At 39.9% G+C, this 17,304-nt stretch overlaps 1 protein-coding gene and 1 long non-coding RNA gene across 2 annotated transcripts in view; one reads left to right on the forward strand and one right to left on the reverse strand.

Annotated features, from left to right (window-relative positions):
- The window catches only part of COL25A1 (collagen type XXV alpha 1 chain), a 309,311-nt gene that overhangs the window by 4,753 nt on the left and 287,254 nt on the right, over window positions 1–17,304 (reverse strand). The window contains exon 36 of the mRNA XM_083459390.1: window positions 13,116–13,154. Coding sequence (XP_083315516.1) covers window positions 13,116–13,154 — 39 coding nt within the window. The remainder of the gene's footprint in view (window positions 1–13,115; window positions 13,155–17,304) is intronic.
- LOC310686173 lies at window positions 264–17,297 on the forward strand. Its single transcript, XR_014515739.1, has 3 exons — window positions 264–313; window positions 520–679; window positions 16,133–17,297. It is a non-coding gene; the product is annotated as an uncharacterized lncRNA (long non-coding RNA).

The raw sequence follows: 17,304 nt of genomic DNA on the forward strand, positions 1-17,304 counted from the left end.
CTAAATGTAAACAAGAACCAACAAAGTCTGGGCATTGTTTCAGTGCCTCATAATGAAAATAAACAAGTGAGGGAATCTATAAGGGCTCTTAAGGACAACACACTTCCTTGTCAATGCCTGCCCTCTAGTGGTAACAAATAGCCTCAATATCAAGGGCCCCTAAAAACATGCAAGGGTTATCAGCGAAACACTACTTATCAGGGGAGACTTATCAGTGCCCAATAAGTGCCACTAAAGCTGATCTTTAGTGGCACTTATTGTCACTGTATGCACACTGCCCGAGGCTATTTAGTCAATGGACGACCATTGCTAGGTGCTTAAGGAACTCTGTGACAAATACGTTGATAAACTTTGAATATGATAATTTTTATATTTTGATATTCCCTAGGAAGAGGGATTGTTTGGTAAACTGCACTTGGAATTGTAGCTCTGCAAGGGATTAACAATCCTCAGCACCCTTTTGCCTACAGTACCAGGATTTTTACGTCATTTTCTTCATTGCTTTTCTTCCTTGTACAGAGCTGTCCGAGCACCTGATGCATCGTATATTTCTACAGCTGCTTGAAAAGCATTCCAAATTTACATTTGGAGACTTACATTCCGTGCGAGAGAAAGGTGTCACATTCTGCAGAATGAACGGCACATGTGAATACCCTCATCGCGTGCACCGTAAAAAGCAGTAAGTATATGTGATTACATAAGGCTTGTTGATTTTGGCTGCGCACGTTTCTGCCTTTATTGCGTAATTAAAACCAGCAAGTAGGGAACAGTCACTACATGTAACCAGTGCAATCCTAAAGGCAATGCTGAATTTCGGGCAGGAGATATTTCCCCTCAAAAGCTTTTTCCTGTTAAAGAATATTAAGAGCCCATCATTGAATCAATCACATAAGAGATAGTGAAAAATATGGAAAGTTCATTGACCGTTCTACCTCCTGCTGAAGTGGAAACAAGGAATTGCAAATGAAAAGGACTGAAACAATGAAATTACCAGGAACTTCTTATCTATGGATAGTTAACAGCTGGGGGGGGGGATTTACACGATGCACCTATGTGGGTGGATGGGGAAAAATCTCAGCGTAATGGCACCATTAAATCAAGGTTAAAGAGTTGGCTAAGAACTTTTGAAGAGAACTTTAACTGGAAATACTGGCTTAACGCCTATGGGCTTGGCACTTTTTACTGTTTATGTAGGTAGTGTTTTTCCATTCCTTCATGCGGAGGGAGGTGGGAAGCAGTGACAGAGCATGTTTCTAGAGAGAAGCCAACAGCATGCCAATCTGCCAGTGCCTGTTTCCAGAACTGGGGGTTATTTTCTTTTTGAGTCTGTAGAAGGTTAATCTAGGGGTAATGGGAAATGTTTGCTTGAGGGGCATGAGAAACCTATGACTTCAGCTGATTATTACAGATATAGACAATAGTGGCCTAGAGAGATCAAGAAACTTTGAACATACAACTAGAAAAACAACATTAACATCACCTTGGCCAGTTGTGATTTTATTTTTTAATTACAAAACTTAATTTTTATTAAGAACTTCAGAGGTGCAGCCCTGGATCGGACAAAAGGGATGCATCCGGTCTAGTATTCTGCCTTACACAGCGGCCAGCCAGATTCCTTCAGCATCATGACATCAAGGCAACAATAGCATATAAAGCCTTTCTGGCAGAGCATATTTTCAGAGGTAAATTATAATAAGTGCCAACATGTGGAGTGTACCCCAAGTTTGGGATTAGTTGACCATTTTTAAAGAAGGGCAATTTGTCCTTGGTTATAAAGAACTGGTTGCTTTTCTTTGAGTGGCAGCCTCCTTGCTGATGGCACAGAATTGGAAAGTATTAGAATATTTGTGTATTTCTCATTGGAAACAACGGGTATGGTTGATTGCTGTATCAGAAAAAATTAAGAAATAGATTGCATGCATTGAATAATACAAATGATGTTGGCGATTTTGTTGAAGCGTGATACCCTTTCATAAAATATTTTACTGATCACTCTGAAGAATGGCAACCGCTGAAATCACAGACTCATTTAGGCTGAGATTCCTGCATTGCAGGGGGCTCGACTAGATGACCCTTGGGGTCCCTTCCAATTCTGCAATTCCATGAAACTTAAGTAGACTGATCCATCCTGGAGTGGGGAGGGGGAGTAAGTTGGCGTTTTGTTTTTGCATTTTCCTCCCTATTCCCCCCCTTTTTCCTGTTGTAATTGTTGTTATATATTGGGTATATGCAAAAGCCCTCTCCTCTTGATGGTCTCCAATAAACTGCTATGCAATGCCTTTCTGCTTCTGAACCAGGATAAAGCTAGCATGACATGAGTGTTAACCAACGATAAGCCTATCTGCTATGGCAGGGGCTGGGGTGATGTTTCAACCCAAGAGGCACATCCGCTTCTGGGGAACCCAGAAGTGGGCAGGGCCAGTGGTAAAAGTGGGTGGAGCAAGGAATGCAAATTTCACACTGATACTGTGGGCAAGTTTCTACAGACACACGCCTGTTTCTATCTAGGCAAGCAAGAGGCATTAACAGAGTTCAAGGGCACGTTCCAGCCAGGCAAAAACAAATGGGATTCTAAGTCAGACAAGTGAGGTGTGTGGGGAGAATTCCGAGGAGCAGATCGGGAAGCCTGTTTGGCCTCCAGACCTGAGTTTCTTTACTGCTGCTCTATGGAATTGGCCAATCCCCTTTTTAGATAATGTAAGCAAGGGGGCACCTAGTGGCAGTGAATTCCATAGATTAATGGTGTGAAGAAGCATTTTATCTTGCCTGTTCTGAATCTATTGGCAGTCAGTTTCACAAATGAGATTATTATGACACTGGGTTTATAGGGGAGAGGGTTTTTTTGGAGGGGGGGTGAAGTCTCTCTACTATACTTGATCTACACCATTACTGCACCTTTTCCAGCTCTGTGATTTGTTGTTGTTGTTGTTGTTGTTGTTGTTGTTGTTGTTGTTGCACTCCGCCCATCTGACTGAGTTGCCCTAGCCACTCTGGGCAGCTTCCAGCATATACAGAAACAGAAAAAAACCCCCCAAAACATTAAACATTAAAAACTTCTGTATACACGGCTACCTTCAAATGTCTTCAAAATAATAATTATTCATTTTCTGTGATGTGACGTCCAGAAATAAATAATTTGCTTTGAGCAAAAATTTTGCTTATGGACTATAAAAGCTTGGGAGATTTTTTTTAAAAAATGAACATTGTATTATTTCATCCCTTTGCTTTAATCATGGGTTGTCTGCATCTTTAATGTGACTGTTTGAAGGATATTTATGTGCCTGAAAGCATGCAGTGACATTTGCACAGGAGATATAATTAGCGCAGGGGCCTCCCTGTGTTTTCCCAAATCAAACATTAGAGAACGAGGCAGCTGATAAACGATGGAAACCTGGGGAGCCATGTCTTAATCTAATGCACAGGCCCCTTAATTTATGAGGGTAGAGAGTAAATTACAACACAATCCTCTGCAGGAGTACCCTGCCCAAGAGTATACTGAGTACTAAATTCAATGGGTGATATCCATTGCTTGTCATCCTCAGAGCGGACCCATTTAAATCAACAGACATAACTGAAATCTACTGATTTAATGGCTGTATGATTAATGTTGGATAATGCTCAATGGGAATATAGTGTTATGAGTTTACTGGTGGGTCGGCTGTAGCCCAGAGTCTCCCTTCTAATTCCTGGATCCAGCATGGATTAAATTGCTGGAATAGACAGGCCAGCCTGGGAATGGCCCGCTAAGTATGGGTTGTTAAGGTAACAAAATGGCTCCTGAGAGGTGCCAGAACCAAGTTCCAATGAGGACTAAACTGCTTCTGAAGCGGTTTAGTCATGCTGGTCACATGACCTGGAAAGCTGTCTGTGGACAAATGCTGGCTCCCTTGACCTGAAAGCAAGATGAGCGCCACAACCCCATAGTCACCTTTCACTGGACTTCACCGTCGAGGGGTCATTTACCTTTTACCTCCAGTGAGGAGTTCCTGCTGGAAAAAAGCCTTGGGAGGTGCTGATAAATCTCCTTGCCAAGGATGCAAGACAGCCTAGGTACGCCTCTGCCAGAAACGTTATTGTGGAAAAGCAGCATATAAGTAAACTTAATACATCATAGGAGCAGAGTGGAAGGATATAGACAACACCAGTGCTTTTTTTTCTTCCTAAAAAAATATTTAAGGGTACTCTCATTTTGACTCAAGAAAATCACCATTTTATAGTTCAAATTGGTGGAAATAAATGCAGTAAATGGACAAAAGTACAAAGATTCACAAAATGTTTAGGGGTATGTGTACTCCTGTGTACCCCCAGAAAAAAAGCACTGGACAGCACTAAATGAATTTTTCATTTCCTTTTTTCCATAATCTATTGTTACACATTTAAAAATCTATATTGGCTAGATATTTTGAAAGCAATTTTCTTTCACATACGTGTGTCCATAAGCATGGCTTTTAGGATGCTGAAAATGCTGTGCTATGCAATTATCAGAGCAGAATTTCAAGATGAACAGACCTTTCAGAGCTGTGGAATCTGAAAAGGTTATGTTACATACAACTGTGGTTTTCTTTTCCCCCCTTTCCCTTTTAAAAAGAAAGGCACATTGGGTCAGTAGTAGGAAAAATCAAAATAACATATCTGCTTGAGTTTTGAAAAGTGTTTGTATGACTGAACCGCTAGATGGCAGTCTATGAAGGGTATTGAGTAAAATAAAATATAAAAGTTTTTCCAGGCGGAATCTCTATCACAGAACATTGTAAATTTACAGAACTTAGATTAAATGCAAGATGCTGTGAAGCACGAGTGGTTTTTGTACACACTGATATGTGAAATACCCTGTGGAGAAGAGCTATTTAAAAGAGCAGAACAACAGGCAGCAGCACACTGCTTGAATGCTAGTTGTTCTTCCAAGTCTCTGATTGAAAGACGAAAGTTTTAGAATGCAGCATGGTCCAAAAAGTACAAGAAAGCAAAAAGCCTTTGGAGTTGGTTGTTTGAGAAATGGTTTCAAAACCTTTCTGACAGAGGCTGGGGCACCAACTATAGAGGGCAGAAGGGGCTTCGGTCCCCTCAACATTTGTGGGGAGGGGGCCAAGCCGGGCAGGGTGGGTGTATGGAGGGCGAAGATCACCCTCTGTGTTCCCCATCCCCTGCTGCCACTGGGCGGGGGCAGAACGCATCATGTGACGCTGGGTCCCCTCAAGGCGAGGGGTAAGTCGGTGCCCCTGACAGAGGCCCTCACCCAAGTTCCAGTGATTTTAGAGCATTTTCCTGAGCAAATTTAGCAGTCATGGGCTATTAAGGCAAGGATTTTTGTGGCTCAGTTAACCAGTTAAGAAGCAGGCAGCAGGAATAAATTGAGTTCTTGCAGTTTCCAAGCTGTTTGGTGCATGAGTAAATTTGTAAGAACACTCTTAAATGGAAGGTTTTAGTGTTTTTGGAAATTTCATATGCTAGGCAGAGGCAAACACTGGCCAATATATTCAAGACCATCTGGAATAAAATATTGGTATTTAAGGCAACTATTTCTTCAGATTAATATTTTAAATAGTTGATCATTTAGAAACACACTATCACAGAAACTGCACTGTGCAAAGGGTACCTTTTTTTGAAATGGCAAGCTCGTTTTTACAACTCAGGGAGAGCAAAGAGAAAACACAAAACACCCTCAATAGTAAGATTAAGAGTTTAATAATTACACACTTTTTACATTATGAAAATAAGTCATAAATAGTGTAAAAATAATTCTGAAGATCAACTTCTCACAAGCTAGGAACAAAAACCAAATACAAAACTCAAAGAAACAAGAACAATTTTAAAACTGTAAAGAACAGGAGAAACCAGCAGAATTTGACAAAGAAAAGAAGTAATTCATATTGTTTCATTTGGCTCAGCCTTGAATTATGTCTGAACCAGAAGCCACACTTAAGTAAAAATGTATAACAAATCAAAAGTGATGATTTAAGCCTTGAAATTATTTACACAGCCATAGTTTTACAGTGAAATGACACTCAGAATATGTGATATGAGAATGACTCATGTAATGTTTCCCACAGTGACAATTCACTCCAAATCTCATCATCTTCTTTTAAGAAAGACTGCTATGAAATATCAAAATAACTGCACATACAGGTCAATTAAAAAAAGTAAAAAAACACAAATTAAAAATATAATATTTTCCAAAAAGAAAAATGATCAGATACATACACCTTTAAAAATTGTTACCAGGTTGCATTATACTACACTTCCCAAACATGTACAACAGAAAAAATATCCATAATGAATGGGCAAAATCCATTGGGAAGCTCTCCTGCACAAGCTCCAATATGAAAGTAGCATAAGGCTTTGATAGTATTGCTCTGAGTATGGGGAGTTAAGTTGTATGCCACACCCTGCTAAATGCCTGGATTGAGCAAGTATTGATATTTAATCAAGGGTTCTAATTATTGGACAAGCAAGGCTAGCCTCCTGGTGACTAGCCATTCAGGGGAACAAAGGAAAGCAGCCCTGTGAGACCCTCTTGGGGTGTTAATGCTTGGAAACCCTCCATCGTAGGCTCAGGCTGTACATATCTGCTGTGTCTCATTCCAAAAGGAAACACAAACCCTGGGTAATACTTGCTTGGAACCCCTGGACTCTCACAACACTTGGAGATTGGGATTGCGTGCAACAGTATTATTGTGTAGCACCCTTTCATTTTATTGGAAATGCCCTGGAGAGCTGGACAAAGGATTGTGGCCAACATTAACAACATTTAAAATAAACCCCTCTCCCAATCAAATGCTTCCAAATTATCTCAAAGCAGTACCAAGTGTGACTGAGTAGATTTAGATGGATTTTCAGCAAAAAAGGTTTAAAGGTAAACACTGAAGGTCCCTGCTGGAATAAGGCCCCCTGTTAATCCAAGGAAAGACAATTCTATTTCTGAGCAGCAAAGTAAACAGGATGCATTTCAAATTCCAATATTTTTAAAAAATGCAAACAAACTCCCAATATTACAGAAACCTCCTCCTTTTTAGCATCCATTTTGCTGTTTTGGTGACCTTGTCACATGGTCAGACACCAATGATCAGAAATCAGTGTGACACACACACCCCGGCAGTGTTTAGCCAACCATTGGGCAGTTTCAGAAATGAATTGTATATTTCATAGCACTGGACCATTCAGACTGATATTGAGATGCCACACAAGAAAAAAGAAAGAAAGATGTTTCTCTTAGCAGCTTTAGGTCTCATTGTTCAAAGCTCCTGGAGACCATGTTGACACAACTTGTGTTTTTATTCTATTTATTTATTTCAATGTAGTTTTTGGTGTGAAAAGGAAAAGTCTCTTTTTAGATAAAACAAAAAGATACAGATATAACTGTATGACAGTCAAGTAACAGAGCTTAGAAAGCTTGCAAAGAAAACGCACGTCATCAAAAACCTCATTCTCTTGTAGAAGAGTGCACCCATTCTTGTAGCTTTTATTCTTAAAAAAATAATTACACAGAACAATTCCATTATACAAAATAAATCCAACCATGTATTCTCATAGTTAACAATGCCCTATGTAAACCAGAGTTGCATCCAGCAGTTCTGTACGGTGAATAAATTCAGAACCTACAAGAATGTTACTGGATGGCCTCTTGCCTGTTCTTAGCCAGCATTAACATTTTGGGGCATTTTTATTGCACCAAAAGTCAAAATTCCACCTCTGGGTTCCCTTAATTGAAAGCAACAACCCAGAAACAACAAAATTAAACAGTAACGCAACAGCAAAGCCTAATAGATATCTTTCCAGTCCCATATAAAACTAAAATACTTTCAAGCCTGTACATAATACTGACGATGAAGAGCAATGCATTTCAAGTCTTTATAGCATGATACATAGGCAAACATAAAGAAAAGTCATTTGACAGTGAGAAGAAATACAACAGCTCTGCTTCAAGAGCCCTGGGTGCTTTGAGGCACACATGGAGCTCCTTCATGATCATTAACTTCAATGGAAAGTCTGCACACACAACTTGTGAAAACATGAATTCACCCTCCATTTAAATGAACAGCGTAGGAAAATAGTTGGGAGATCTTTGGGCACACAGTTGAAACCTCTGGATGAGTTTGATTGTATCTAAGCCTCTTATAGACACAATATGGAACATGACATCACTCAACCTCTCTATAACATCTCTCTGTTATTCTAAAATTACAAACAGATTAGAGAAATGAATGCTTCATTATGAACTGTGGTCCTACATCATCCCTTGCAATTATCCGTTCTGTAAGCACCCTGGAAGATACAATTCCTCAGTTTATGGAAATTAAAGGAAAGCAGCTTCTCCATTTATGGAGCGAAAGGAAAGATTAATCTGAAACACGTTGGTTTCAGGCATGCTGTTTCTTTGTTTAGTAAAAGATACCCATGAGGACGGACACCAAATAAATATTGCAGGGAGGTGTGTGTTGAGGGGGGGGGGGACAGCAAAAGAAAAATAATCACAGAAACAAGAAGCTGGAGTTGCAGAACTTAAGTAAACTCAAGCTGTGTCCAATGTTTGAACTGAAAGAAAAAAGATCACACCGCCAACAAACCTGCAGATTTTAAGCAAAGGAAACCTGCGGCAGCAAAACATAAACAGCTACACTAGAGACACACAATAAGAAGAAAAAATAGCACCAAAATAATTGTCAAAAATCAACACAAAAGGCACTGCATGTCTTCCGAAAGTGATTGTATGGCTAGAATGAGCACATTTGCACTTTCATCAGGCAATAGATATTTTTTAAAAATCAGACACTATTTTGCTATCTCACAAACTGACTTATCAGATCACAATGTAGTTCTACTAGGATGGCGTTATCAAAATGGAATGGGCTCTTGCTAACAAGCAAAAGCATTTTAATTACAATGCGTAAGAATTAAGATGACTGAATGGCCAGTTCTAAGCAGATGTATGCCAAACTCATGGAGCAATAAGTGAGGGAAAGAAAGAATATGAAAACCAACTCAGGCAGCCGTACAGAACCAGTAGCCCTCCAGGTGTTGTCGGACTCGCGTCCCATCAGCCGCAGCTGTCATGGCCAATGGTTAGCAGTAAATAGGAGTTGTAGTCCAGCAGCAGCTGGAGGACCACTGGTTCCCTTCTTCTGAAGTTCAAACGGGACATACCTGTCTGTTGCTAGATATATCAAAATGACTGGTGACCACAATGGGAATTGCTGGCAGCTGTTTCTGTGATTATATAAAATCACATGTTACATTGATCTGTATGCCAATGAGTGGTTGGCAGCTAGAGCAAAGTAGAGTGGCATGCAAATTTATTAATTTACAAAGACACCATTCATGAACTTAATTTCACTCTAAAATTAGTGGTTGATACCCCATTGTTAGCTCATTTAAAGTGGATTGAAAATGTGTGTTAAGGGTTTGACACAGGGGTCAATGGAGCTCCATTTTGTGACCTTTGGCAAGTTTGCTTGCAAGCCACATGTTGGGACACTACAGGAAATGCTACAGGTTTGTGTGTAGCCCTTACATCTGATCCAGCCTCCCCACTCCACTTGTTCACATTTCAGATCTAGCATAATTTGACCAAGTGGAAAGGAAGAGTTAAATGGGAACATGAGAAGAGCTCACACATTCTTCTTTTTTGACACACTGCCTCTGTGTGCATCTGTGCATTGCATGAGTGCTAGGGTGGGGAAATGGCTCTGTTTAGTCCTGTAGGGAACCTTCTGTAGTCAGACAAGGAAGGCTCATAACCCTCTTGTTTTAAATCACAAGAGGGATAAATGGAGACACTTGTGCCTTAATAATCTGAAATACAAACTAATAAAAATGTACATTGGAATGTACACGGGGAGTTGACAGGCTCCATTTCTACATAATGAGATTGGTTATGAATATTGACATCAGAACATATTTAAAATTATGCATTAAATGTGTTGGGATGCAATAACAAATTTCTTGCATTGTGGATAAATTGTTCAAAGATTAAGATATGCTTTGTTTGCATATGTGCATTAATGTTAGTGTGTGTGTGTACACCTGTGTGCACACACATGCAGATCAATACGACTTATCTCATTTATTTAAAATGCTTAAATCCTGTCTTTCTACACACACAGGGCAGCTTACAATAAAAATTAAAACAGAATTGCAAGAACCGATAAAGCAGTTAGCAAAGACAGCATCCTTTTTCTGAGCTCCCTGAGCACCTGATCTTTCTTTTCCCTTGCTGCTCAGAGGCCATCACTGAAACTTTGGCAAAATATTTGTTAGAACTATTAAGACAAAAGCTTCAGCATTAAAGCAGTTATTGTTGAACAGAAATTTCCCCAGCTCTTTGGGGTGCGTGGGAAAGGAAGTTTTGAATGGGTGTGTGTGTATTATTTTCATTAAATGGTTTTGACATTCTGAAAATGAAATCTGAAATGAAACATTATGAAAATGAAATCTGAAATGAAAATGAAACATTATGAAAATGAAATCCGAAGTAAAAGTACAAAGGAGTTCTGGAGATACTATTGATTCATGGGCAGAAGGCAGTACTGTACTAAGCTAATGGTATGGTTCAGACATGATAGTTTATTGTGATGACAATTATCTTTGGTGAGCTTTGGGTTTGGGCACTCCACTCTGTCCCCTGGCACAGTGGTGAGGAGGAGTTTTGAAGTGTGCACTCCAATTTCAGATTAACTGCAGCTTGTATTGATGCTCAAAGTCCTAAACAAACTGTGGTTAATCTTAAATATGCACTTAAGATTAGCCATACTTTAGGGATAGGGTAGCACACTATACCGCAGTTCATCTAAAATGAAAATGTAAGCATTTGTTCTCCTTGCACATGTACCAGAGGAGGTGCATGAGCCCAAGGCTTCCTGCAACATATTATCATCATGCTAAACAATGGTTTAGTGTGATGTCCAAAGTAGCCATTATTTGGAAATGGAATCATTATGAGGTGATGCACATGACATTTCTGGAGCAACTGATGCTTGTCTCCAGAAACACATGATCATGTCTTCCTCACATTATTTCACACATGTATGAAATCTCTTATTTGGTCAGACTTTTGATGAATGTACATAGAAGTTTAATCACCATTTCAACACTGGCAATGATTTTTTTTAAAGCAAAGTAAAAAATGCAACATAAATTAGTTTCTCGGGGTGTCTACAAATGTACTTTATGAATACAAGTCTAAAGATTTAAAAGTTAAGCAGATGTGTTCAAAATAGAGAAATGAAAGCTGTTTTTTAAGCAATATGCAACACAGTCGGAACATATTCAGAAGTTCCACTGAATTCAATGGGTCTTAGTCCCAGAGAAGAATGCACAGGATTGCAGTCTAAAATTCAGATGAAATTCATTATACATTTGAGATAAAAATGTTGCTGTTACTGTCATGTAATATTCTTTCCCTATTGCATACTCTTTGGGCTACAGAACCCCAAAACAGGACAACTGTAGAAGGAAAAAAAGGTATATGAATAAATGAGTTCATGTGAATTAAAAAGAAACAAATCCCTGCTTTGCAGCAGTAAAGACCTTATAGATCCAAAAAAAGACAACACTGAAAGAAGTTGAACACAAGTGCATTTTTCAGAACTTAAATTTCAGGAAGCATGTATCTGCTGGATGATAGCGAACTGAAACACAAATAAAATAAAATATATTTTTTCAAAATCCTATAAGCATTTGATATTTCATCAGGAACTTCTAAAATTCAAATGGCGAGCCATATACAGTCATGTCTGTTCCATTGCTTTAGGCATTTCACGGTATCTTTTGTCAAGAATACGTGCCTTCAAAAATCTCAAAATGCAGTATGTGAAACAAATACTGCACCAATCCTTGAAAATGGCCGTGTTGATACTCAGACCTATCATCAAATGATCCTTTTGGTATCTCTCTGCAGCTTTATCTACCTACTCGCAAAGCAAGATCTTCATGCTTCTTTCCTCCTTGGTTAAATAGTCAACAGGGACTAGTGTTGAAATCCACCCAATTTGATTGGCTTGTGACTGCGAGGAGTGCAAGCAAACAGAGGCTGATGAAGAGGTTTCACCCTTTTGACAAAGGTGGCTTCATAACCCAGAAGACTGAAAGCCATCCACCGCTGGAAGGAACTGCAGCTCCCTCCAAATTCAAGACCATTGTCTTAATTTCCTCCTCTTATCATTTTTTTGCAATAAGCCATGGTGTGACTCCCTTGAGATGACAAAAAAGAACAATTCAGGTGTCTGAATTAAAAGTCACAGCAAGCAACCATTGTAGCTCACGGGGATGATCACACAACAAGCTGTTTTGGCACACGAGTCATGCTTCTGATTTTAGTCAGCACAAGCAAATATGTGAGCTATGAACCAGTGATAGGATTGATGCAGGTGAACATGGAAGCCAAGTCACTGTATTCCAATGGCAATCGGGTACAGTACGTTTCATAGCACTGAGCTCATATTTGGTCACAGTTTCATGTAAACTAGTTCATGGCACTTGTTGTCCATGCAGGCCCAAAAGAAGACAAACAAAGAAAAAACTGGAAAACTGCAGAAACAACTCAAATGTCTATGAGTGATCACTCTGTAAAGATTAACTCTGTATAGAGACTAATACTTGATTTTGCAAGTTTGTTGCAGTTTATATTTTGTTGAATTGCAGATGTACGTGAAGAATAGAGGTACACATGGACTACTGCAAACAAGTAGAAGCAGCTACGTGTAAACATATTTCAGACTTGTAAAATCAATGGTTCCATTTTCAACTATAAATACAAGAGCGGAGTGTTATATACACAACTTCATGCTTGCAAAGTTAGATTCATCACTGCAGAAAAACAAAAACAAAGAAACAACATTTTGGCAAGGTTAGTAATGAGCTCAAATGTCTGCTTCAACTAAGTAATGTACTGAATGAAGAGCCGTCTCTGATCTCCCATGAGTGGGAAATGGGACAGTTTGGACTGACTCCCCCTTCCCGCTATTCCCCCCCGAGAACAGTGTGAAAGTCTAGAGGAAATTGGCAAAATCTTCTTTTCTACAGTCTAAGCATTTTGATAATATTCTGCCATTCCCCTTGATTGTCCAAACTTAATTTGCCTAATAAAAAGTGGACATACAATATGATTTTCAGCACCTCACCTTTTGCCAACAGCCAGGCATTGGTAAGCCATCTGGTCCCTGTTTGAAGAACAAAGTTCATGATTAAGGTTTAACAACATATCTCAACAAACACCCACAACCACACCATTCCATATCTCACAAATGAAAACTTGTTTAGGAAGATAAGTAAGACTGAAACATTCAGCAGAAGAATGGGTGGGATGCATGAAGATTCTCTTAACCTGTGTTCCTTGGATTTTCTGAAGAACAATTAACCACCATAGGAACACTTTAATGATTAACAAGTGCCTTATTTCATGCAAATTTATTTGTGGCTTTGAGATCTCCATTGATCCATATGTAATTGTGGTATTGGAAGGATAATTAGAGTTCCAATGCAGCAAGAAGCATGTTGTAGGTGGCCTTTACCAGTTCACTGCCTTGGATCAACTGTGGAGTTGAACTGAACTAGTTAGTCCATTTAGGCAGGACAGGATAGGCTTGGAAAATGACAAAACTATTCAGAATAATCTTTCCATGAGCAAGAGTGTATCATTTCTATCTGGAATTACTCTCCCGGGAGTAAATCAATTCAGCTGTAGGCTAGCAAAACCCAAACATGCTGGTTTATTTTCAGTAAGAACGTGTTTAGAATTAAAACTCTCTACATGAAAACCAATGAAAATTAAATTCACAGAAACAGTAAGAATGTAAGAAGAGTCCTGGATCAGAACAGACCAGCATTCTGTTCCCACAGTGGACTATCGGATGCCCATGAAAAGCCTGTAAGGGAGGGCATGAGTGCAACAACACTACCCTCTTGTGATTCCCCAGCAACTGGTATTCAGAGACATCCTGCCTCTGATACGGGCCATAATACAGCCGTCATGACTAGTAGTCAGTGGGAAGGGTGTCCTGGTCATGTGAAGCCCTTACGCATGTGCAGGAGCTCATGCATTTGAAGTTGCTTCACAGAGAACCACATGCAATGCAGAGTGGCTGGAAGAAGCAGATGTGACTTTAAGAGACGGGCTAAAGGTATGACTGCAACGTTTCCCTCCGCATGAGTAATATATGCATAGGGCATGAGTAGGCAAACTAAGGCCCAGGGCCCAGATCCAGGCCAATCGCCTTCTAAATCCGGCCTTCAGACAGTCCGGGAATCAGCATGTCTTTACATGAGTAGAATGTGTGCTTTTATTTAAAATGCACCTCTGGGTTATTTGTGGGGCTTGTCTGGTGTTTTCACATGAATAGAATGTGTGCTTTTATTCAAAATGCATCTCTGGGCTATTTGTGGGGCATAGGAATTCGTTCATTTTTTTCTTCAAAATATAGTCCGGCTTCCCAAAAAGTCTGAGGGACAGTAGACCGGCCCCCTGCTGAAAAAAATTGCACAGGGCTTCAGAGTACCTGAATATAAGTTCTACCATCTTCATTGGCCTCAATGGAATCAGAAAGTGGCAGATGATGAGGGGCTGGAGCAAACAGGCCCCATCTTAGTGCCTGAGCTAGTGTGGGAATGCTGGGAACCACTGGGGCAAACAGGATTGCCATTTTAAATACATTTTCTATTCACTGGGCAGCCAGCCAAACATGTCCACAGTGACAAGTCATTTTATTATTCTTTTAAAATATATTGGACAGTAGCCAATTGAGTGCTTCCTACCACTAGTGCAAGGGTTTTGGTTGTTTAATGGAACTTCCCTTTCTTCTCTTCTCCTCTCCCCACCTCACCCCCACATCTGTCCTTGGTATTTCCCCAATCCTCTGGAGCAGATTTGGGAAGAACATGGGAGACATGTGAGTAGAGGAACAGGAGGGGCAGTTCCATTGTCTAAGTGGAAATACTGGAATAGTTGGTGAGTGGGCCCAGTTCAAGGTCAATGTAGTTCTGTAATTTACTCTTGGATTTTCTATATGCCAACAAATTTTCTTTTGGGAGATCTTCAATAATTTGAGCAAACAGCAACAACACTGCTAGTGGCTATTAAGTTTGTCCTATAGCTGCCTGCCTTCCGTTTACTTCCAGACAGAAATGATACTGCAAACATTCCCCTCCCCCCCCCGCTTTAAAAATCATGAAGGCATGCTTGATTTACTTGCAACCAAATACATGAACTATAAGTTATCATTAATCAGAGGCAAACCAAATATAACATGGACTGTGTAGTCAGATAAATATTCATTTGATAACTTAGATTAGAAACATTGTGCTTGAAATAAAACCTACTTAACTTTAACATTCGTGCTTAAACTATACAAACAGTATCAGAACATGCAGATCAGCTGTAACTGCTAACCATTAAAAAGCCTTTGGCATTTTCTAGAAATGTGTAAATAATGTTGATTTTTAAAATGAAAAAAATAATAATAATCATATTTTGATAATAATGAAAATAAAGAGTGTTGCCAGATTGGTACAAGGGAGAGGGATCGATGAGTAGAATTTTAGTATAGGTAGGAGCTTGAACTCATGCTAACATAAAGTTGGGAACTGTTGTGTATATTGTGGGAAATTAAGTTTCAAAGGAAAGACTGTTACACTGGAAACATTTAAGAAACAAAGACAGTGAGGGCTTTGGGCTGCAGGCCATTAACTCCTTACAAATGTCTGAGAAGTTCACTTTCAGATGTGTGTAGCATTCCAATATAAAAGAGTGGAACTGTTCATAGGGACTGCAGACACATTAGTGAGGTCCTGAAGACTAGTTCCAAGTCATCCTAAATGCCTATATAATTTTAGGCAAAAAACAACAGCAAAAACCCCAAACCTATACCATTGTCTCCATATTTTTAACATTGGCAGCAGTAGAGAGCTCCATGGAGGATTTTGATTAAAGTGTCTATTCTAATACATCAAAAAACATTTCTCACTAACAATAGCAGGGGACTATCTTTACTCATACATGCGCAGAGAACTCTGTTAGCATAGAACAGACTGGAGCAGCTCTGTTGTCCAATAGATAAGGTACACATTAGAGCCCATGGTCTTGATCCTTTGTGCATTAACAGAGCTCCTCCCTGTGTGTGTATTTCCCCTTTCATTTAAACAGAAGAGTGTGAATGAAGCTATCCCGTCTACTGAAGTTAACAAGGGGTGGTGCAGTTGTCAGAGGGCTGGACTAGGATATGGGAGACCAGAGCATAAATCCCTGTTCGGTCTAGGAGATCACTGGGTGACTAAGGTAAGTCACAGTCTCTCAATCTAACCTAGCTCACAGGGTTCTTGCAAGGGGAAAAAATGAGGAGGGGGGGGGGAATCACGTATACTGCCTTGAGCTTCCTGGAGAAAAGGTGGGGGTATAAATGTAATGAATGAACAGGCACACATAGGTGCGCTTGAATTCCAGTGCCCACAAGTGCTTACTGAAGTGGGGTGTCCGTGTATACCAGGGGTGTCAACCTGGTCCCTACTGCCAACTAGTGGGCATTTCAGGATTCTAGGTGGGCGGTAGGGGGTTCTACGGCACAAGCTGAATCCTCCTTCCATCGAGCACTGGTGGGCGGTAAGGAAATTTTACCATCAAGAAAGATGCATTAGTTGGCGGTAGGTATAAAAAGGTTGACTACCCCTGGTGTACACAGTGGAGCTACCATATTAATATTACTGCAGGGAATAAAAAATGATTTCGCACTGAAGTGGCTTGGATTAGCGATTAGTTCTTCCCCCTGCCTATGCATATATAGTACCCTTGCTTAATTTAAAAAGAAAAGCCACAGAAGCAGTCTGAATACTTAAAAGTTTAGAACATGTTCAGGAATGAGCCAAGATAAAATGTGCAGGGCGAGAATGAAAGTGATACATTCTTTAAATTGGGCAGTCCTGTGGTTTATATATCTGGTTTGTGTCAGCAAAGAGGGCAACTTCATTCTTGTAAGTAGGGATGGAACACATTTTGGTGGTGGTGGTGAGGATGGGGAGAGAGAGACAAGCAATCCTGAAGTAGGGTGGGTGGGAATTACACTTATTGTCAATGCTGGAATAAAACAAACTCAGAATCATTGTATGGTGGCGGGCGCAAAGTGCTTAGTGTTACGTTGCAGATGTTGATAGGATGTTGTGATCTCTGGATACTGTTACGATCACCAAAGCAGCCAGTTTGATCATGCACATGCATGTACAGGGACATGTAAATGTAAAGTCTGGTCAGTTTAAACTTTACATTGGAAACAGCTGACTAGAAACACAGGAATTGCATGCGGGTTGGTAGGAAAGAGCAATACT

The sequence above is a fragment of the Podarcis liolepis genome (genome assembly GCF_965112155.1).
Source record: "Podarcis liolepis genome assembly, chromosome: 9".
NCBI classification, from domain to species: domain Eukaryota; kingdom Metazoa; phylum Chordata; class Lepidosauria; order Squamata; family Lacertidae; genus Podarcis; species Podarcis liolepis.